The 23,178-nt window shown below is 42.8% G+C and overlaps 1 protein-coding gene across 1 annotated transcript in view; it reads right to left on the reverse strand.

Annotated features, from left to right (window-relative positions):
- ARFGEF2 (ADP ribosylation factor guanine nucleotide exchange factor 2) overlaps positions 1-23,178 on the reverse strand; it is a 96,719-nt gene that overhangs the window by 41,265 nt on the left and 32,276 nt on the right. Inside the window, exons 8-21 of the mRNA XM_066237316.1 lie at positions 21,867-22,018; positions 17,483-17,613; positions 16,092-16,326; positions 15,424-15,523; positions 13,795-13,934; positions 12,602-12,710; positions 10,856-11,039; positions 8,277-8,388; positions 7,197-7,402; positions 4,031-4,115; positions 3,755-3,926; positions 3,023-3,174; positions 1,879-2,007; positions 636-794 (exon numbers count right to left, since the gene is read on the reverse strand). Coding sequence (XP_066093413.1) covers positions 636-794; positions 1,879-2,007; positions 3,023-3,174; positions 3,755-3,926; positions 4,031-4,115; positions 7,197-7,402; positions 8,277-8,388; positions 10,856-11,039; positions 12,602-12,710; positions 13,795-13,934; positions 15,424-15,523; positions 16,092-16,326; positions 17,483-17,613; positions 21,867-22,018 — 2,066 coding nt within the window. The remainder of the gene's footprint in view (positions 1-635; positions 795-1,878; positions 2,008-3,022; positions 3,175-3,754; positions 3,927-4,030; positions 4,116-7,196; positions 7,403-8,276; positions 8,389-10,855; positions 11,040-12,601; positions 12,711-13,794; positions 13,935-15,423; positions 15,524-16,091; positions 16,327-17,482; positions 17,614-21,866; positions 22,019-23,178) is intronic.

Raw genomic sequence — 23,178 nt, forward strand, 5'->3', positions numbered from 1 at the left:
TAAAAAGTTTGGGGACCCCTGTTCTAAGGAATGGTGTATCACACTTTTTTGAAAAATAAGAGCAATCTCTCATTGTTGGAACATCTAGGCCGTTCCTATTCTAGTATTTTCTCTAGAACTAAAATTCTGATGACCTTTCAAACACATTTGTACACATAAGTAATTACATGAGAATGTTAGGATATTGTTTAGTTAAATGGAAATGTGCCTCACTGGCAATTTCCATAATGGCTCATTGTAAATGTTGATCACTTCTTTATAAAGACAATTAAGAGAAATCAGGCTCCTGGTCCTGTTCTGAACCTACTCACTGATGGTAAGAGCTCCCAGGAAGTGCATAAGGATTTGAGGAAACTGGCACCAATGTGGGAGGAATGTTGTCACAACAGAAGTGCACTCGGTGGGGACTCTGACCACTGCAGGATCACCTTGTGAGGCGGCGCATTTGAACACATTTCCCTACCACAGCCCAGCTCTCAGATACATGAGGTATTTGAGGACCAGAGAAAAGCCAGAGTTCAAGTTAGGCTTGACTTCAAGAAAAATAAAAGTGACCAAAGAGAGAGGGATGATGAACAATGCAGGAGGCACACTCTAACTAAGAAAAGGCAATTACCAGGCTTTCAGAGACACACCTCGTGCCAGGAATTCCCAAGGTAGTTGCCGTCTGTGTGAGCCACTGTAATAAGCGTCTTTATGGTGTCAATGTTCTTCTGCTTCATTTCTGTGATGCTGGAGCTGGCCGTCAGCAGGGAGAAGCGAGCAAGAGCTTGGACATAGGCATCTCGTTCCAGCTGTAATAGAGGCCCAGGAGAGAATACTGAGATCCCAGCCTTGGCATGACCGTCTTCACATGTATGGGGCTGGCGTACCGGGCTTCTCTGATACAGTCTGTACACACACAGACAGGCTTTATGCACATGAACATGCCAGTTACCGCACGCTGGTGTCCTCCTGCTATTGGAACATGTCACTGGGGCTCCGACACATCACGTTGAGAATTAGCTCTGTCCTTTCCAAGGAACCTTTAACTTATGTTCCTGTTCTGTTCTCTTTGGAGGGGGTGGGGGAGCAATATGCTGAATGCTAAGGTTGTGAGATAAATTCTAGTATCTGTAACTATCTCACAAGGTAGGTCTATTTTTCCAAGTTTACAAATGAGGAAATAGAAGGTGTTTTAGAGAGAACTTTACTGGGCCGGTGTCACATGGCCTGAGAAACAGTAGAGCTGGGTATTGAAACACAGACTGTCTGATGCCAAAGCCTATGATCTTAGTACAAAAGAAAATGTCTAACTATAAAATAAAGTTATATAGGAAACAGTTATCTGGAAACAGAAGATTGAGATTTTTCAAAAAAAGTGGGTGCAAAATTCTAAATTGATTTAGAAAACGAATAGGACTGACAATGTCTTGATTTCATCATGGTTTAGGGATTGTATTTTATTTGCTAGGTATTTCCAAGATTCAGAAGGTTTACAGACATATTCATTTTGCACTGAACTACTTGCTTTCCCCAGAGAAGACCTGGAAATGAGGGAAATTATAATAAAAACCAATTTTTAAAGAAAAAATAAGTTTTTAAGCACCAGAATAGGCAAGTTAGGCAGATCAAATCCAATCAAATAGCTTGGACTTTCAAAGGAAGTTTTTCAGTCTTAAAACCCTTGAAAGAGAGTTTTAACCCATTCCTTACTTTTTCCCCCTAATGAGGCAGCTGCCCAAACAAATCTGTGGGCTGCTTCTCAGTGGGCATGAATAAGGAGTTTGCTGAGACTTTTTTGGCCAACTGGAAATGCTTAAAAATTTGTAGGTTTTGCTTAATCTAAAAGAACACAGCCTCCCTGCACCTCTGGGGCTTTGCTAACTTACGACCCACCTGCATTCCAAAGATGCAGGCAATCCGGATTGCACACCGGATGCCCTCCAAACACAGGGAGGCCACTTCAGTATCATCACAGTTCTGCAGTCCGATGCTGTAGGCTGCCAACAGTGGCGTCCACACCAGCTACCAAGGAAGGAAGGTTTCAATAATGTCTAGAATTTCATTGGAAAGAGCACTTACTGGCCATTGTGTTAGTTATAAGCACAGTCAAGATGCCAAATCCACTGCTATTTTTATTTCAACCTATTCTACTTATAATATAAAACAGCTCCCCCATCACTATCGAGATATCACTATAGGGATAACATATACTACATGCACAATTCAAAAGGAAGGATGGTAAATATGTCACTACACTGCCTACCTGTGCTCATAGCAGACATCACTAATCAATCAGAAATCCCACACTGCAGCAGCAGCCATTACCAATTAGAGGTTGGTGCACAATATAAAACCTATAAGCAACTTATCTTCTATAAATTTAGTTCACTGAAAGATTCCTAATTCAATTATTTAGACTTTACTTTTCTTCCAATTTTCTTGTGAATTCCCTGGAAAGAAAGCTCACAAAAATCTGGAATTGATCAACTAACAGGATATTAACAGTTATAAAACCACCTTAGAGGAAAATGAATGCTACATATATAAAACATGTACCCTTCTAGACATTTTAAAAATAGAAAGGCCTCAGAATATGGCCTTTTACTTCTACCTAGTCTTATCAAAAAACTAACCCTAAGGCCACTGAGATGGATGTCACAATAAAACTGTCTCTTCTGCCTGAATAATTTTTAATTCATACAATCCCCCCCACAACCCTGTATTTGTCCCCATTTTATAGATGATGAACAGAGAGAGGCTTAGTAAATGACTGAAGTCGCAGAATTACAAAGTGGCAGAGGCAGGGTTCCAACTCAGGCATTCTGACTACAAAGCCTGTGCTTTTGGCCGGTGCTGGTGCCACCCCAACACCATCGAAGGGCTTCTAGCAAGGATTCACCTAGCTACTGTTCAAAAGTAACTCCCAGACTTGGCCTTTCCTCTTCTCAATCTCACCATTATAAACTCGCAGGCTAGCTCCTGGCTGGTTAACTCCAGAACTGGGGTTAGTCATGTCCCAACTTCTCAGGATACTCACTTTGAACATTGGCCGGACGTGGTCCAAGTGAGTGGCACTCGTAAACGGGGCTTTGGCATGGCTCACAGCCTCCATCAGAGCTTTGGCCGTTTTAGCCATCTGCTCCATCTCCAAGTTGTACAGCAGCCGCCGCTGCTTTTCACTGGCCACACCTACAGAGAAATAAGAATTACAGCAGCTAACGCGCACTGAGTTCTTGTTAAGTGCCAGGCACTGCTTCAAAAGATTTATAATGATTAATTCACACATCCTCCCAACCATCTGGTGAGTTTGTTGAAATATTATTACCAGGCGGAGAGTGAGGCACGGAGAGGTTAGGTCACTTACCCAGGGTCACATGGCTAGCAAGTAGCAGAGCTGGGACCTGAGCGGCTCTAGAGCCTCTGCTGTAAACCACTACACTCTGCTGCCTCCCAAACAAAGAAATGGATGGCTCCACAGGGGCCTTAACCAACAGAATTCCCATCAAGTTCGGCACAACTACCACAGCCAAGTTTTAGGAACATTTTCAGGGAGCAATTCAGATTATTTCTTTTAAATTCTCTCTTATAACTAATCACAAACCTAGCAAGAAGATGGTGATGAGAGAACCAACGTAACTGTAATAATTAATCACACGTCTTATTCAGATATCTAAGGATGCAAATTAACTTTATCATCAGGGAGCTGAAGCATGCATCCTGATACTTTGTGACAACTGCAGTGAACAGAATACTTTGCCGTTAGACCTACTCTGCTTTGTGGATTTGGTTGCCATCGTGTGCTCTTTTGTTTCTTTCATTGCAATTTTCTTGCCTTCTATCTCTTCATAGATGCTGGAGAGATACTCTTCTGGTAGATCTTTACTATCATTGATGCCCCGATTCATTTTAATATACTGTTCTTTTGTCATTTTATTTTTTACCTACAATTTAAAAAAATTTCAAAATCCATTTAGAAAACATCCAGTGCCCCAAATGAAACTACTTACTTAGCTAGCACAATACGTAAGTCACAAACATGTTTTACCTGAGGGCTGTGCAAGTCTGTAGTTAGCATGATAATCGAGTATGCTAGGACGTAAGCAGTGTCGGCACTAGCAAACAGAGTTTGCCTGGAAGAAAAGATGCCAGATGTCAGAACAAGCACGGCGATGAGGCTGGGACGGTCCAGTGCTGATGGGACACGCTTCACTAAAAGCAGCCCGACTGATCCCCATGATGCCAAATGTGTTGAGTTTTCATGCTTTCATCATCACTGGTTGATAATTAATGACCCAGAGTGTAGAGAAAGCTAATTAAGAGTATGTGTCAGCTTTAGACTTCTTTGAATAAAGCAGTTCCAATCAGTAGCCTCCGGTGCCAGGGACTAGGGTGAGGCAAGCAAGGCGCCGTGACTTCTGGGTGCTGACCCTGTGGTGCAAGGTGAGTGAGGCCTCTTCCAGCCTGCCCCTTAGAGCCACCTGCCCCATTCTGGTCCTGCTCCTGACAGCGTCCACTTTGTGCTGGGTACTGGGTGGGAAGCTGACTAAACTGCTGTCCAGTTATTAGCTATTTATACTTTATATTACTCACTGTAATATTTAACAGTAGAAATACAAAGGGAATATTCATGTATTCTAAATAATTGGCTGGTGAAGTCTGACTGCTTTTGTCTTCGGCAAGACAAAGAAAAAAAAGACAAAAACTGGTGAACACACAGCTTCATAATATGTGAGGCTACAGCAAGAAATACTGCTCCGTTCAACTGCCCCGTACAGGAAAGGGAGAGCTTCTGAAGGACACACAAAAGGCCTGCATTCTAATGTGATTTAACTGGGTCACATATTTCTAAAGGGAAATAGACCGAAGTCTCCAGGTTCACACAGCAGCCACAGGCTTATTTCAGAGCCATTACAGGTTTGGTTCCAGACCACCACAATAAAGTGGACATTGCAACAAAGTCACAAATTTTTTGGTTTCCAAGTGTAAGTAAAAAGTTATGTTTACACTATAGTAGTCTGTTAAGTGTACAATAACATTATGTATTAAGAAATGTACATACCTTAATTAAAAATACTTCATTGCTAAATATGCTAACTACCATGGAGCCTTCAGAGAGCTGTAATCTTCCTGCTAGGGGAGGGTCTGCCTAGATGTGAATGGCTGCTGACTGATCAGAGAGATGGCGGCTGCGTCAATTTCTTAGCTGTTTGGCACAGGAGGCCTAGCTTTCAGCCTATCTCAGCTTTGGACATGCTTTCCTCTCTAAACTTAATCATTTTGAGCTTTTGATTTAAAGTGAGAGATGTACGATTCTCCTTTTCACTTGAACACTTAGAGGCCACTGTGGGGTTATTAACTATTCTAATTTCAATATTGTGTGTCTCAGGGAATAGGAAGGCCCAGGGTAAAAAGAAAGAAGAGAGGGAGAGGGAAGGAGGGAGGGGGGAAGAAGAGAGGGAAGGAACAGGGAGGAAAGAAAAGAGGGAGGGAGGGAGGAAAGAAAAGAGGGGGAGGAAGAGAGGGAGAGAAGGAGAGAGGGAAGAAGGGAAGGAGAGACGGAGGAAGGAAGGGAGAGAGGAAGGAAGAAAGGGAGAGAGACATTAAATCAGGGAGTTATTTTTGATTAGGGAAGGGGTGTCCAAGTGCCTCCTCTCAACCTATAAAATGAATCTTATCATAATTAATAGCATAGGCTCTAGCTGAGATCATGGGTCAATTACTTAGCCTCTCAGGTCCTCAGTCTCACTGTGTGTAGAAGGGGACACAGACAGTTGCTGCGAGGTCTTACACGAGAGAATACCTCAACACAGTGCCTGGCACATGGTGAATAGAAACTTTAGTTGCTTGGCATAGATTTAGGAAGATTACACTAGCCTTGGCCAGGTAGCTCAGTTGGTTAGTGCAGGCATGGCCAACATATGGCCCATGGGCTGGATCCGGCCCGCATAATGAGTTTATGCGGCCCACAATTAAATTTATAATATTCTCTGCTACTTTAAAATCTCAGCTACTCAGAAGTGGAAGCGGCTTTGATTATTAAAAATCAAGATATTTAAGAAGATAATGATATGTGGAAAAGAATTCTGCGTGTGACTAATCTAGGGTTAACTTAGATTAGCCCAATAATTGGTCAAATGGATTTGCAACACTTCATTTTTTAAAAAAATTCCATTATAAAGATTTACAACTGTTGTACTCGTCTGTACTCGATATGAACTGTTTGACGTTTAGTGGCGATGTGAAACCCACATTCTTTTAGGCGGAGTTTGCCAGTGCGCACCCAAGGTCAAACAATTCATTATTTTTGTGGTCAAGTGTGCTGAATCAAGTGGCATTGTAGCACAGACAATAGCTGCAGTTGATAACTGAAAACGTGTCCAGGCTGTTTGTAAAACAAAATAATTGTCTTATTTGCGCTATAACCCCTTCAAGCTCATTCTATTAATTAAATATTGTTTCGATTGATTGCAATACAGTTTGGATATTTAAACGGTATGTAATTATATTTTTATTAAAATAATATTGTATATAAGCCTGATCAGGTGGTGGCGCAGTAGATAGAGCATCGGACTGGGATGCAGAGGACCCAGGTTCGAGACCTTGAGGTCACCAGCTTGAGTGCGTGCTCATCTGGTTTGAGCAAAAAGCTCACCAGCTTGGACCCAAGGTCGCTGGCACGAGCAAGGGGTTACTCGGTCTGCTGTAGCCCCACGGTCAAGGCACATGAGAAAGCAATCAATGAACAACTAAGGTGTTGCAAAGAAAAACTAATGATTGATGCTTCTCATCTCTCTTTGTTCCTGTCTGTCTGTCCATCCCTATCTATCCCTCTCTCTGACTCTCTCTGTCTCTGTAAAAAGAAAAATAAATAAATTTTTTTACTCACATTCATTCATAAACAAATTACATAATAAAATTTTATTTACTTAAATGAATCGTTTTTGTATTTAACATTTTTTAATTTTAATATTTCGTCCGGCCTGTGAAAAAAGTTTTCTTTCTAATCTGGCCTGGGGGCAAAAACTGTTGGCCATACCTGGGTTAGTGTCATCCCGATGCACCAAGGTTGTGGGTTTGATACCCAGTCAGGGCACACACAAGAATGAATCAAAAAAAAAAAAAGATTGAACTCAATCCCCATCCAAATTAAGATTACTATTCTGATCTAGGCAAAAAGATGATGTACAGTGATTTATAAACACGACACTCACCCCTGGTTGCACTCTATGTATCTTGCGGCAAACTTCTCCATTAACCGATCGATTTTCTGGGCTTCCCCAGGTAGGCGGAAACCTTCTAGAAATGTCCGAAGGGCTGAGACAAACTCCTTTTCACAAAAGTCAAGTTGGTCCACATAGGCATACATCACCTCCTTGTTGAACCTCATGCTGTCTCCCAGAAAATCACCTACTTGGGTCTGAAACATACACATTCACTTAAATCTAGGAATTGTCAAATATGAATGCACAGCAAAAGACACTTTAAAGGGGGAAGCCCAGTTTGGAAATGCAGAACTGCCCAAACTGCTAGAAAAACTAGGTGATTCGTTAAGCCTGTCCACTCACTCAACCATTCCAGGTCAGTCTGTCCTGCCACAAAGGAAGAGCCTGATCAGGTGGTGGTGAAGTGGATAGAGCGTTGGATTGGGACATGGAGGACCCAGGTTTGAGACCTCAAGGTTGTCAGCTTGAGCGCGGGCTCATCTGGTTTGAGCAAGGCTTGCCAGCTTGAACCCAAGGTCGCTGGCTCGAGCAAGGAGTCACTCAGTCTGCTTGTAGGACTCCAGTCAAGGCACATATGGGAAAGCAATCAATGAACAACTAAGGTGCCATAACGAAGAATTGATGCTTCTCATCTCTCTCCCTTCCTGTCTGTCTGTCCGTCCCTATCTGTCTCTCTCTCTGACTGTGTCTCTGTCACATACATATATACATACATAAATAAATAAATAAATAGGAGGAGGCACAAGACACTTAAAAATGGAGGAATGATGTGGCACACTCAGGAGAGAGGTTAGTGGCAGATGGGCAGTTAGAACAGCTTCTAGGTGTCAGGTCACACTTGCAGCTATGATACTGTCTCACTACATATACAGTCACTCGTTAGGAGGCTAGTTTATTCCCTTCAAGGAACTTTTTGCATCACTGGCCAAAGGCATGAGTAGGACTGCTATAAGCAGGGGTGTGGACAATAGCCACTGCACATGGTCAGATAAGCTATAGGTTAAAGCTGGTAGGGTCTCACAATCCCTAGATAGAACCCACATATAATTGCTCAACTTGCTTCCTTACAGAATCCAGACGCTCCTCCTGGTGCAGGAATTGGGCAATATCTTCAACTGATGTTCCCAGCATGCTTTGCTCCTGGAGAAACTGGATCCCTCTCTTGGGTTTTTTGTTGAACCTATTTTAAGAAAAGATGGGCCTGACTTGTGGTGGCGCAGTGGATAAAGCAACGACTTGGAACGCTGAGGTTGCCGGTTTGAAACCCTGGGCTTGCCCAGTCAAGGCACATATGGGAGTTGATGCTTCCTGCTCCTCCCCTTCCTCTATCTCCCCCCTTCTCTAAAATGAATAAATAAAATCTTAAAAAAAAAAAAAAAGAAAAGAAAAGATGGGATAGAGATTACTCACTTCAAAATCTAAAGAACAGCTTGACCAGGCGGTGACGCAGTGGATAGAGCGTCGGACTGGGATGCTGAGGACCCAGGTTCGAGACCTCGAGGTCACCAGCTTGAGTGCGGGCTCATCTGGTTTGAGCAAAAAGCTCACCAGCTTGGACCTAAGGTCGCTGGCTCGAGCAAGGGGTTACTCGGTCTGCTGAAGGCCCATGGTCAAGGCACATATGAGAAAGCAATCAATGAACAACTAAGGTGTCGCAATGCACAACGAAAAACTAATGATTGATGCTTCTCATCTCTCCATTCCTGTCTGTCTGTCCCTGTCTATCCCTCTCTCTGACTCTCTCTCTGTCTCTGTAAAAACAAAACAAAAAACCACAACAACAACAAAAAACTAAAGGACAGGAATACCTGGCATTCGAGGCAAGTTCCAATAATGTCATGAACAAGTCAGCATATATCAGTTAGGAAGGTCCTGTGTGTTCTGGCAGCTCTTCTGAACTCCACTTCAATTTATGACCTAGCTATTTAGTGAAGTCTGATGGCTGTCCCCCAATATCCATTCTCTCCTTCAATACTAATAAAACCTTCGATGTTTACCTAGGCATACAAATCCCTGGAATAAAAACTACATTTCCCTGTCTTTTTTTCTTTTAGATTTTATTTATTCATTTTTATTAGAGAGAGAGAAGGGAGAGAGAGAGGAAAGAGAGAACAGGGGGCGGAGCAGGAAGCATCAACTCCCATATGTGCCTTGACTAGGCAAGCCCGGGGTTTCAAACTGGCGACCTCAGCATTCCAGGTTGACGCTTTATCCGCTGCGCCAACACAGGTCAGGCTCCCTGTCTTTCTTAAACAAGGTACGTACAGCCATGTGATAAAGTTCTAGTCAATGAGAACATGGTCAGAAGTGATATGGATATTTCTAGGAAGGCTCCTTAAACAAAGTTGACTTGACTGGGAGGTACACTCTTTTGCCCTTTCCCTCTTCTTCCCCAAAATACATGTGTGATGGCCGGTGCTCCAGCAGTCACCTTAAACCAGGAGGCAACAGTGAAAATTGTGTTAAGGCTGGTGAAGCAGACAGCTAAGAGTAGACTGGATCTCTGATGTCGGTAAGGGCCACTACAACATCCTCAGACTGTTTTTTTGTATTTCCTGTTAAAGGCAGACAAAGTTTCAACTATGGTATAAATTTAACTTGTTATTTACCAGTGTGTGCACTGGAGAGAATGACAGCATATATAAGCACAAAGCATGTATGAGCAGAGGATGTGAAGGAAGAACATGAATAGGGTATATAAATGAAGAATAACATGGGAGTTGTTCAGTGTGGTTACAGAAGGCCTCTTTGAGGAAGACATGTTTTGCCAAGTCCAAAGGATGAAAAAGACCCAAGAGTATTCCAATCAGGGGGCATGATAGCAAAAACACCTGGAAGTGTTCAAAGACTGAAATGTGTCGTGTGACTCAGAGGCACTGGCAGGAGATGAGATCAGCGAGAGGGGTCAGAGCCTGGAATGGGCTATGATGAGAAATTGGGAAACCTGGAATGACTTTAGGCAGGAGAGTGATTAGACCTGGTTTAAGTTTTCAAAAGATTACTTTTGAGGGATGCAGGGATGCTGAGAGAGGAAATGAAGAGGTCGACACTTCAACCATTAAAAAGTTAGGATATGAGAGTGTGTGCATATGTATTTTTGTATGTAAAAGATTACAAAAAAACACATTAAGATTTAACAGTTATGAGAATGGTGTGAAGAGAGAATGTCCTTATTTTTCAAAGATGTAGGGCTGAAGCTATTATGATGGCTGCAAATTACTTTCAAATGGTTCAGAAAAAGAAACACATAGATAACACGAATGTGGCTAATGTTAGTTTTTCTGCATGTTGAAATTTTTCATAAAATATGGTTGGGAAAAAATGTTACCAATGGTGATCTCCTCTAAGTAATGATTTTATGAGCAATTTTAACACTTGTAATTTATACTTTTTGTGTTTTCTAAAGTAGTTTAATTTTTTTCATCAGAAAAAATAAAAAGACCAGGCATCAACCACAAAGCCATTACATTTCTCTACCACACACAATCCACTCACTCTGCTGGCTGGACCAGTCTTGGCTGCAAGTGCCAGCAACTGGCCTTTTCCAACGGGTATTTCCCTCTGCAGAGCAGGACCCCGGCTCCCAGAGAAGATGTCACTTTGTCAGAGGCCCCAAGAGATTCAGCTAGAGTAGCAGCCATACTCACAGCTCAATGCCATGTTCAATGATCTCTTTTTGTTGCTTGATGACCTCAAACTGCTCTGGATCATCTTGCACAGTCGTCTGGGTCCCTGAGGACACCGTGGACTCCATGGACGTCACACTGCTCCGTCTCGTCATGTCAAGGCCTTTCCCATCCCCCATTTCCTGATCTGCAGGCTTCTCCTGACCTGCAACATCATACAAGAAAACCTTGTCAGCAGATGGGGCACGGACAGCACTGAGCTCAGGCCTGGCTCTGCAAGCAATTCCCTCTTCCAGACTTGTAACAAGAAAGTTTGTACTGTCAAGACCACAAGAAAGAAACCTTGAGATCATTCACTACTTTACTTAAAAGCTTACTTTTTTCTAGAACTTGATAAGCTAATTCTAAAATTCATATCAAAGTAAAAGAGTGGAAAAAACAGTTAAGACACTTGTATTGGTGCAAGAACAGACAAATCAATAGAACAGAATAGAAAGTTCAGAAATAGACGTATGCACACAGAGAATATGGTACGTCATAAATGTGGAGTTTCAAATCAGTGAGGGACAGAATACTAAAAAATGGTGGAACAACTGGTTCTCCATTTGGGAAGAACAAAGTTAGAGCACAACCCATACATTTCCTCCCCCAAATTCCAGATGAATTAAAAAGTGGAAACTTTAAAATACTACAGGTAGCCTGACCAGGCAGTGGCGCAGTGGATAGAGCATCGGACTAAGACACAGAGTACCCAGGTTCGAAACCCTGAGGTCGCTGGCTTGAGCACCGGATCATACATGTGACCCCATGGTTGCTGGCTTGAGCCCAGAGGTCACTGGCTTGAAGCCCAAGGTTTCTGGCTTGAGCCCAAGGTCGCTGGTTTGAGCAAGTGGTCACTTGCTGAGCTATATAGCCTCTCTCCCCCTGTCAAGACACATATGAGAAAGCAATCAATGAACTACTAAGGAGACTAAGGAGCCACAACGAAGAATTGATGCTTCTCATCTCTCTCCCTTCCTGTCTGTCTGTCCCTATCTGTCCCTCTCTCTGACTCTCCTCTTGGTTTCTATTAAAAAAAAAATACAGTGTGTCTGTAAAGTCATGGTGCACTTTTGACTGGTCACAGGAAAGCAACAAAAGATGATAGAAATGTGAAATCTGCACCAAATAAAAGGAAAACCCTCTCAGTTTCTGTAGGATAATGTGGCAGCATGTGTGCATGTGCAGATGATGACGTAACACCGTGTATACAGCGGAGCAGCCCACGGCCATGCCAGTTGAGATGTGGACGATACAGAGGAAAGTTCAGTGTGTTCTGTGGCTTGCTAAATTCAAATCTGTGACCAAAGTGCAACATGAATATCGGCGCGTTTATAACGAAGCGCCATGACATTAATCACTTAAAACAGAGAATCACAGACATTATTCACTGTTACACCAGACGTCCTTACCCGTGTGTGGCAAGAACTTCACTATTGTTTGGATGTGTGTAGGGCAACAAATGGAGCCCACATCGAACTGCACTGAATAGGTATGAAACTGGGAAAGTTTTCCTTTTATTTGGTGCAGATTTCACATTTCTATCGTCTTTTGTTGCTTTCCTGTGACCAGTCAAAAGTGCACCATGACTTTACGGACACACTGTACTACAAGTACTTAGCAAACTAAAGTGTTTTAGCTAATTCTAAGACAACTATACCAAGATGACTTTTCCCAACAGCTTATTGTAAATGGAGGTGGCAGTAGCAGCAATGTGCTCTTTCTCACCAAGGTTGGTCTGGTGGTTGGGATTCACATACAGGTCTTTGCTCCACTCTACCATGCACTTGAGAATGGACACAAGGCATTCCAGGCCTTTCTTCCTCAGACTGAGTTCCTAAACGACAAAAGTGACATGGCACAAAGACTTAATAAATAAATTAAGTGCAGACAGCTACAAGGCTCTTTGGGAACCCTGTGAGGATAATTCAGTGCTATTAAGTATAAAACCCAAGGGAACGTTAACAGGTGACGTAAGTATTAAGGGCTCACTGAAAAAACCCTGAAAATCTCTAAAGGTATTCATTACAAACATCGTAGCAGCAGATATACAGGATGTGTGCTTTGCTTTCTTAAAATAAACAGTGTTATCTGAATTTCTAAAAGGAAGTTCTCATTCATTGCTTATATAATTTGAAAATATACTTAAAACACTTTTTTTAAAATAACAGGATCTTACCCAATGACCCCCCAAAAAGACAAAAAAATCTTATATTATGCATCAAATGAGTGATTCTGGACACATTCATACCCCCCCAAACACCCATAAATGTATTCCACTTTAAGGCTCACTTTACAATAAAAATACTGACTTTTAAAAAAATAGCATTTCCTAAATAAAAAATTAGATGTAAATTGCAGATAATCTTAAAAATTTACAAGTATTTTAGGCTGCAAACAGCATCTAAGGGGGCACAGACCTATTTGTAGATCTAATGACAGTATGAACCTTCTTGGGGAAAAATGCCCATACATCAAAATTCTGCCCATAATTCCAGGCAGCACACAGGCCTCTGACCAGTTCATTCTGACACCTCAGGTAAACGATCCTGTTCTTTGTAGCCACACTGTTGAGAGGCAAACTCCTCTGTTCTCTGTGGAGCCTGAGATCCTCTTTTCATCAGCACTTTGGAAAGGTGAACTTGCTCCTATGGATCTTAGTTCAAATGTCACTTTTTCAGGGAGACTACTCAGATGACACCATTAAAAATGACACCTCCAGCACTCCTTCTCTTGTCCCTGCAGCTTACTTCTTCCTTGTCGACTTATAAGTGCCATAATGGCAGCAACTGTGTGCATGTACATACGTATGTTTGTGTTGTATCCCTAACACCAAGATCAGCGTGTGGCACATGGTGGCACTTGATGTTTATCAAAATGAATGAACATTAAATACAAATGAGTGTTCTTAGTGTTTTTACCTGCAGGGGTGTCATTCCCAGCTCGTGTCCACTTCTTCCCTGAGCGATTTTGGATAAATCATTTACGAGGCGCTCAAAAATGTTAGCAGCATTTAAATCACAGTCATAGTTGACATAAATATCTACAACACACTGGGCATCTTGGAAAATAACAGACAAATATTAGAAATTCTGAATGAATGCAAATAGTAAGTATATTTTCTTATTAAACAAGCCCTCTGTCAAAATATTTTCCTAGTGAATTACCAACAGAGGTGGACATATCTCACCGGAACATGCATGTAGTAAGTACTAGGGAGGCGGGAGGCCCTCCTTTTAGGCCTCGGTGCTGGCTAAGATCTCAGGCACATCATCCCACCTCTCCAAGCTTACTTTCCTCATCAAAAACAGAGTAACAGCCTGAACAGGTGGTGGCGCAGCAGTGGATAGAGCGTCGGACTGGGATGCTGAGGACCCAGGTTCGAGACCCCAGGGTCGCCAGCTTGAGCGTGGGCTCATCTGGTTTGAACAAGGCTCACCGACTTGGACCCAAGGTCGCTGGCTCGAGAAAGGGGTAGCTCGGTCTGCTGAAGGCCCATGGTCAGGGCACATGTGAGAAAGCGATCAATGAACAACTAAGGTGCCACAACCAAACACAAATGATTGATGCTTCTCATCTCTCTCTGTTCCTGTCTGTCTGTCCCTATCTGTCCCTCTCTCTGACTCTCTCTGTCTCTGTAAAAAAAACAAAACAAAACAGAGTAACAACTGCCTGCTCCACCTTGTCAAGTTCTGTAATTCTTATGAAATTACGTTTGATGACAAACAAGTAGGATGCTGACTTTACAGGCACACAATTTTTTGGTGGAAGGTAAATCCAAATTTACCTAAGCACCCAATCAAGGGTTGGTAGCACCAATGCCTTGGACCCTGTAACTAAAAATGCACATTCAGCTGATAGGGAAGGTGACCACGTATCCCAATTTTTCAGGATTTGGGGGTTTCCCAGGATGTGAAAATTTCAGCGCTAAAACCCCAGTGTTAGGCCCTGGCCAGTTGGCTCAGTGGTAGAGCGTTGGCCTGGTGTGCAGGAGTCCTGGGTTTGATTCCCAGCCAGGACACACAGGAGAAGCGCCCATCTGCTTCTCCACCCCTCCCCCTCTCCTTCCTCTCTGTCTCTCTCTTCCCCTCCCACAGCCAAGGCTCCACTGGAGCAAAGTTGGCCTGGGCGCTGAGGATGGCTCCATGGCCTCTGCCTCAGGCACTAGAATGGCTCTGGTTGCAACAGAGCAACGCCCCAGATGGGCAGAGCATCGCCCTCTGGTGGGCATGCCGGATGGATCCCGGTTGGGTGCATGCGGAGTCTGTCTGACTGCCTCCCCGTTTCCAACTTCAGAAAAATACCAAAAAACCCCCCACAAAACCCCAGTGTCCTGGGCAACCCAGGCTGAGCTGGTCATCCTCTAAAGGAGAAGTGGGGTGGGCCTAGCCACGAGGTAGTTAGCAATGACCTATAAGGTAATGATTTTCTCAGCACTTCATTAAATTCTAATAGGTAGAGTTAAAGGTCTTCTTCTGGACTTTGAAAAATGAACGCACTAATAGGTTCTGGACAAGCCGAAAGGATGAGCACCCTCAAGGTGAAAGTACCTGCACAGATCCTCGTCAGAGTCTGAATGACCATCCACCTGTGCTCAAAAGAACTTGTTGATGTTTCTAAAATGTTCAGAAAAATCTCTTTGAAAAAGACCTATATGACATGAAGACAAAAGAGGAAACGAATTAATAGTTTAAATTAGGGCTCCAAGCCTTTAGATGCCAGATAAAACTGTATGATGAAGGAAGAGTGGTGGACACATGCTGCTGCACTGTGAACCCTGGCCACGTGGGGGTCTGGGGAACGTGGCCCATGAGCAGGAGCAGCTGCCCCTGAGTCACCGCCAAGAGCTGCCACATGACAATGCAGGACCAGTGCCATGATTTTTCTAGAGAAAACAGAAATCTGGATTTTCCCTTGGAATCTGATTTCTCAACTTGGCAACTAATTCAGGGTATTTCAAATAATTTACAGACTAAACAAACATGTGGTGGGGCTGAGCCTAGCACACAGACCACGCAATTTAAACTACTGGTTAAAATAAAAGGCAAAGAAGATTTTGGGGCAAACGCTTTTTATGAAAAGGTATTCTCCTCTCCTCATCATTCAAAAAGTTCTTTAGGGGGAGCCAGTAGACTGTGTACTTGTAGTTCCTGGTGACTATGCCACCAGCAGTTAACTCATCTGGTATAAAATTAAAAAATCAATTTGGAATCCATACCTCTATTTGCATTTTCAAGTGCATTTTAAAGTTTGAAAGAAGAGTAAGAAAAATGGCCAGAGAGAGCTCAAAGACATCAGGCACTGAAGAGACGCCGTTTTTGGACAATGCCACGCAGAGATATTGCTTGATTGCGTTGATGAACATCTCATGAGTCCTGAAGACTGGACCAGCATTTTGTAACACGGAGAGGAGCAGCTGAAGGGAAACCACCTTGGAGCGCAGCTCGTGGGACCTGGCAGAGAAAACGAAAAACAATGAGGGGCTGAAAGACAAAATTTAAAAAGCACGTTTCTTAAAAAGGCCTCACTCCTCTCCGTACCAGTGAGAATTTTCTAAGAAGCCAATGAGCTAAGAACTAGCAAAGCCCCCAAATGTTAAGAGAACAGGGGCAAATGGCACAAGGTGGGTCCTCTTGGAACCTGCAGACCCTGTGAGAACAAGAGCTGCCAACTTCTATTCTTTTTATCAGTCCCTGCTGTAAGTAGAGAATACAGCAGGAGCAAAGTGAGTGTCAACTGACTCTAGATACCTGGTTCTGCAACTAAGCTGATGCACAATTACTTTACGCCATTCATGGGAGACTAAGATATCTGGCCTCTCTTATCCACTTGTCTCATGCCCACAGGGATGGTAAGAAATGGGAAATTTCCATAAACCATTTCCCTAATGGTTATATTCTCAACAGAAGAGTTGAGACTTCTTATTAATGACTAATAATAATAGTAATAATGCTGATGACTATAAAACTTTTAAAAAGTGCAAGGCCCTGTGCTTGAAACTTCACTGTATTATTTTATTAAATGGGTCCAGTAAGGTGATTTTCCATTTTCCCATTTTCCAGATGATATTCAGGAACTCCTACAGCCATGGAGCTGGTCTCACGTGGAAGAGCCAGGGCTGGATGCAGTTCTCTCTGGTTCCAAAGCCTCCACTTGGCCACTCCGGAGCACTGCCTCTTGTGATAACGCATTCACTACTACAGAGAAAGCTTTGTCTTCTCTGGTTTGAATCTGGAGCTTAGATCTGTATCCATGAAGCAGAGGTTTCCAACCAGGGCGGGTCTGCTCACATCCTGCTCCTGCCCCCATTAGTATATTAAACCCATTGATCAGTTAAAAGAGAGTGTGTGCATGTTCAATGTAATTATTTTTAGCATATAAACCAAGAAAGCAAAACTGGGCAAAATCTTGGCTGATAGGGACACAGAGACAATTCATTATGAAAGGACTGATTGTAGGCATCACATGATTTTGAAAAGCTGTAAAATCATCCTGAATAAATTCCTACACTCATACCATCTAGGGTCCAAAGCCCTGAGTTTCCTGGAACTCCTAAGATCCTCCTGAATTGTGTGGGTTACACAGAGCCAAGAATTGCTGTTTGCTTACTTTGGATCTGGGGGGCCTTCACCCAAAGGTTTCATGGAGAGCTTGCAAAGGGAGCGAAACACAAGGAAGGCATCCTTCTGCAGAATGTGAGAGAATCTAGCGGCCACATGGTGTCCTTGCGCGTCTGATTCCTAAGATTAGAAAGAAATAAGAGAAAAATCAAGCGGTCAAAGCCAAAGAATAACTACTTTCAAATTTAAGAAATAGAATTATCTCATGGAAATGTAAATTACTTTATTCAACAGGGGAGTGAGGAAAGTGGGGAAAGTGAGGGATATGGGGGGGAGAAGTGGCAAAACAGAAGGTATGGGGAAGTCATGAAGGCAATTCTAAAACCTTGTTCCTTGTCCTTCAAAGAGTGGGTGTGGCTGGTCTAAAATGATAAATGCGCAAATATTAAACCACAAAAAAACTAAAACAAATATAGGTAATTATTCATATTAGCTTGGGTAAAAATTTATTTCTATGAATACCAGTGCAAGATTAAAAAAAATAAGTGTTTTAAAATAAGCTTCTCTAAATAAGCTACATCTAAAAAATTATATATATATATTTGTAACCTATGGCAAGGATGGATATCTTCAACATATAATAAGTTCTTCTAATTCATTAAGGAAATATAGAAACCTTTCTGTCAAATGAAAAACAGGCAAACATTAATAAACAATTCACCAAGAAATGCAAATAACAAACCTAAACCTTATTACTAAGGATTAAGGCGGGATCTTTCTCCTATTAGAAGAGCAAAGATCTGAATAAATGCTATCACCCAGTTTTATGAGAAAGTGGAGAAATGAGAACTGACAGCCTACAGGTGGGCAGAGATTCCAGTACTACCTTCCCAGCAGGCTAATTTTTTAAAATTAATTAATTTATTTATTTTTTACAGAGACAGAGAGTGAGTCAGAAAGAGGGATAGACAGGGACAGACAGGAACGGAGAGAGATGAGAAGCATCAATCATCAGTTTTTCATTGTGCGTGCAACACCTTAGTTGTTCATTGATTGCTTTCTCCTATGTGTCTTGACCACGGGCCTTCAGCAGACTGAGTAACCCCCTGCTGGAGCCAGCGACCTTGGGTTGAAGCTGGTGGGCTTTCCCTCAAACCAGATGAGCCCACACTCAAGCTGGCGACCTCGGGATCTTGAACCCGGGTCCTCTGCATCCCAGTCCGACGCTCTATCCACTGTGCCACCGACTGGTCAGGCCCCAGCAGGCTAATTTGATGTTAAGGATCAGGCCCTGGCCGGCTGGCTCAGCGGTAGAGCGACGGTCTGGCATGCGGGGGGACCCGGGTTCGATTCCCGGCCAGGGCACACAGGAGAAGCGCCCATTTGCTTCTCCACACCCCCCTCCTTCCTCTCTGTCTCTCTCTTCCCCTCCCACAGCCAAGGCTCCATTGGAGCAAAGATGGCCCGGGCGCTGGGGATGGCTCCTTGGCCTCTGTCCCAGGCGCTAGAGTGGCTCTGGTCGCGGCAGAGCGACGCCCCGGAGGGGCAGAGCATCGCCCCCTGGTGGGAAGAGCGCTGCCCCTGGTGGGCGTACTGGGTGGATCCTGGTCGGGCGCATGTGGGAGTCTGTCTGACTGTCTCTCCCCGTTTCCAGCTTCAGAAAAAAAAAAAAAAAAAAAAAAAAAAAAAAAAAAGGATCAAAAGCCTTAGAGCTTCCAACTCTTGACCCAGCAATACCGCTTGTAGAGATTGATCATAAAGAAGGAATTAAGGATGCGCACAAGATTTATCCATAAGGATGTTCATTACAGAGCTGTTGTTTCCTATGATAAAACTGAAATAACCTAAAGGCCTAATAGGGAATTGGCTAAATAGATTACAGTAATCCATATAATTGAATTTACATGGCCATTAAAAAATTAGCTATGTATGTACTGATGTGGAAAGGTGTCCATGAGATAGTGTTGAGTGAACAAAGCAAGTTCACTAGTATATAAGACATGAGTCCCTCATACGGACTTAAATACAGTGGTACCTTGAGATACGAGTTTAATTCGTTCTGTAACTGAGCTCGTAAGTCACTCAACTCGTATATCAAACAAATTTCTCCCATTTAAAATAACTAAAATATTTAATCCGTTCCAGCCCTGTGAAACATCCCCAAACCATCCTAAATTATGAAAAAAGACATGTTTTTAATTAACACACATGTATCCTTTACCAATGCATAACAAAATATATGAAATAAAAGAAAAAAGTGTTATTTAGTACTGTATTCTTACCTTGGAGATAGACGAGTGTGGCTAACAGAGGTGAATGGCGGAGGAGGAGGGAGGGAGGAAGGGATGCAGGCACTGTAGACATGTAAACTAAAACTGTACTTTCTTAACACTAAATGTAAACTAAAACTGCATTTTCTTTACTTTAAACAAAACTAAAACTGCACTTTCTTTACTTAAAATGAAACCACAAAAACTAGCGGCAGCTTCCCGAATCACAACTCGTATCTCAGAATTTCGTTCAGATCTCGAACAAAAATATGGACCGAGTCACAGCTCGTATCTTAAAAAATTGTATGTTGTTGGCCTGACCTGTGGTGGTGCAGTGGATAAAGCGTCAACCTGGAAATGCTGAGGTCGCCGGTTCAAAACCCTGGGCTTGCCTGGTCAAGGCACATATGGGAGTTGATGCTTCCAGCTCCTCCCCCCCTTCTCTCTCTCTGTCTCTCTCTCTCTCTCTTTCTCCCCTCTCTCTAAAAAGAAAATCAATAAACAAAATTTATAAAAAAAAAAAAAAAAAAATTGTATGTTGGTCTGCTCGTATCTCAAGGCATCACTGTACATCCCTAGGTGCGTTCTTAACAGGAATAATATAACCCCAAGGGGGCTGGTATAGACTGAATGTTTGTGTACTGCCAAGATTCATATGTTAAAACCTAATTCCAGCCTGACCTGTGGTGGCGCAGTGGGATAAAGCGTCAACCTGAAACACTGAGATCGCCGGTTCGAAACCTTGGCTTGCCTGGTCAAGGCACATATGGGAGTTGATGCTTCCTGCTCCTCCCCCTTCTCTCTCTCTCTCTCTCTCTCTCTGTCTGTCTCTCTGTCCTCTCTCTCTAAAAAATCAATAAATAAAATATTAAAAAAAAACAAAAAAAAAAAAACCTAATTCCAATGTAATGGTATTAGAAGGTAGGGATTTTAGGAGGTGAGAGGTCATGAGGGTAGAGTCCTCATGAATAGAATTAGCACCCTTATAAGGCCCCAGAGAGAGCTCCCTCATCCCACCACCATGTGAAGACAGACATAGAAGACTGTCTATGAACCTGGAAGCAGATGCTCACCATATGTCAAAACTCCCGCTTAATCTTGGGTTTTCCAACCTCCAAACTGTGAGAAATACATTTCTGTTGTTTATAAGCCACCCAGTGTGTGGTGTTCTGTTATAGCAGGCTGAACAGACTGAGACAAGGGCAAAAACATTGTTTTTTGGGGGTGAAAAACTCTTCTTTTTATGTATACAACACAGATATACATACAGTACGTAAAGCAGTATCTAGTTTATTAGTAGCTTTAAAATTTCATTGGGGTGGGTGATGATTAAGGAAAAAAAATATGTAAAAAAGCTCCTTAAATGGGTGATAATGAAAAAGGCTGAGAAACACTGGTAAAAAGGTACTGAGTGAATTCACATGGGATATTAATGTTATATTACTTCCTGTTTTGAAAGTTTATATATAACCTTTTCAAGAGAACAATAAAGCTATTTTAAAAAAACTGTGGTGGACATATTTATGGGCCTGAAAAAAGGTGTTCATAATATATATTAAGTTTAAAAAGTAGGTTACCAAACAGCATGTATATTGTGTTATACCATTTAAGTGGGAAAAAAATATGTGAGGGAGATGGAAATTTAGAATGATATACACTAGTGGTTTTCAGTTGCTGGTTCACAGACAGACAACATCAGGCTAATTAACTCTTTCATGGACTGTCACAAAATTTCTGGCGGACCACCACTGGTCCATGGACCTGCGGTTGAAAACCACTGATATAAATAAAATGTTAACAAGCGTTATATTGAGTTATGTATGGGATTAAGGATGACTTATTTCTCTGTTTTTTTTTTCTTCTCTATATTTTATTTTTCTATAATGAATGCAAGTTACTTTGAGAGAAAAGGAAAAGGGCATTAAATGTTAAGTGTTAAAAATCTGAAAAGGGTTTAATAACAATGTTGTATACAACCAACATTAGCACATTCTGAAAATGGAACTTACTAACACAAAGAATAGCAATCAGGCCAGGACTCTGTGACCAATAACTGAAAAGGGTTTGCTGGCTTTCATTCGCTTTTTCTCACAGAGATTTAATTCTGTATCTTCTAAAAAGGTAAAAATCAAAATGAGTCTGATAAGAGAATCATCAACATACCAGGTTATCTGCTGATGACAAGGACTGCCTGTCGTCTGCTATCCCATTGGTCTGTGAATTTTCATCCACTGCTGGGGGGACATCACCTTCCTGGCCCTCCAGTTCGCCGAGGGCCCTCTCAGGTTCTGTCAAACTGTGCTTTTGTGCTGCTTCTTCAAACACAAGTGCAAAAGTCATTGTCAAAATAGTACTTATCCTAAAGGCAGGCTGACACGAGGAAGAAGTGATTCATGTACCCTTCCAGGTGCCTAGCTTTTCCCCTTTCCCTGCACCACTACCCCAGGACTGACAGAACATTGAAAAAGGCTTGGCCAAAGTGGTGGGCAGATTTTCCATGTGTCTGTTAGCCACAGCCCCACCATCAGTGGCTTGGTTCCTTTGTCGTCCATGTCAGTAATGCCTCCAGAACTGTGAGCAATACTGCAGCCCTGTCTACCTTGGCCCTTCTATAAAAGAACAGAAGCAGCTAAACATGAAAAATGCAAACTTATTATTATTATTTTTTACAGGGACAGAGAGAGGCAGAGAGAGGGATAGATAGGGACAGAGAGACAGGAACGCAGAGAGATGAGAAGCATCAATCATCAGTTTTTCGTTGCGACACCTTAGTTGTTCACTGATTGCTTCTCATATGTGCCTTGACCATGGGCCTTCAGCAGACCGAGTAACCCCTTGCTGGAGCCAGCGACCTTGGGTCCAAGCTGGTGAGCTTTTTGCTCAAGCCAGATGAGCCCGTGCTCAAGCTGGCGACCTTGGGGTCTCGAACCTGAGTCCTTCTGCATCCCAGTCCGACGCTCTATCCACTGGGCAACCACCTGGTCAGGCACAAACTTATTTTTTAAAATGCTTTTTTTTTTTTTTTTTAAGATTTTATTTATTCATTTTAGAGAGGGGGGAAAGAGAGAGAGAGAGAGAAGGGGGGAGGAGCAGGAAGCATCAACTCCCATATGTGCCTTGACCAGGCAAGCCCAGGGTTTTGAACCGGCAACCTCAGCATTTCCAGGTTGACGCTCCATCCACTGCGCCACCACAGGTCAGGCCCGCAAACTTATTTTTTAAAAAGAGCTATTGGAGCCCTGGCCGGTTGGCTCAGTGGTAGAGCGTCGGCCTGGCGTGCAGGAGTCCCGGGTTCAATTCTCAGCCAGGGCACACAAGAGAAGTGCCCGTCATCTTCTCCACACCTCCCCCTCTCCTTCCTCTCTGTCTCTCTCTTCCCCTCCCGCAGCCAAGGCTCCATTGGAGCAAAGTTGGCCCGGGTGCTAAGGATAGCTCTGTGGCCTCTGCCTCAGGCGCTAGAATGGCTCTAGTTGCA

The sequence above is a fragment of the Saccopteryx bilineata genome, chromosome 6 (assembly GCF_036850765.1).
Source record: "Saccopteryx bilineata isolate mSacBil1 chromosome 6, mSacBil1_pri_phased_curated, whole genome shotgun sequence".
In the NCBI taxonomy this organism is placed as follows: domain Eukaryota; kingdom Metazoa; phylum Chordata; class Mammalia; order Chiroptera; family Emballonuridae; genus Saccopteryx; species Saccopteryx bilineata.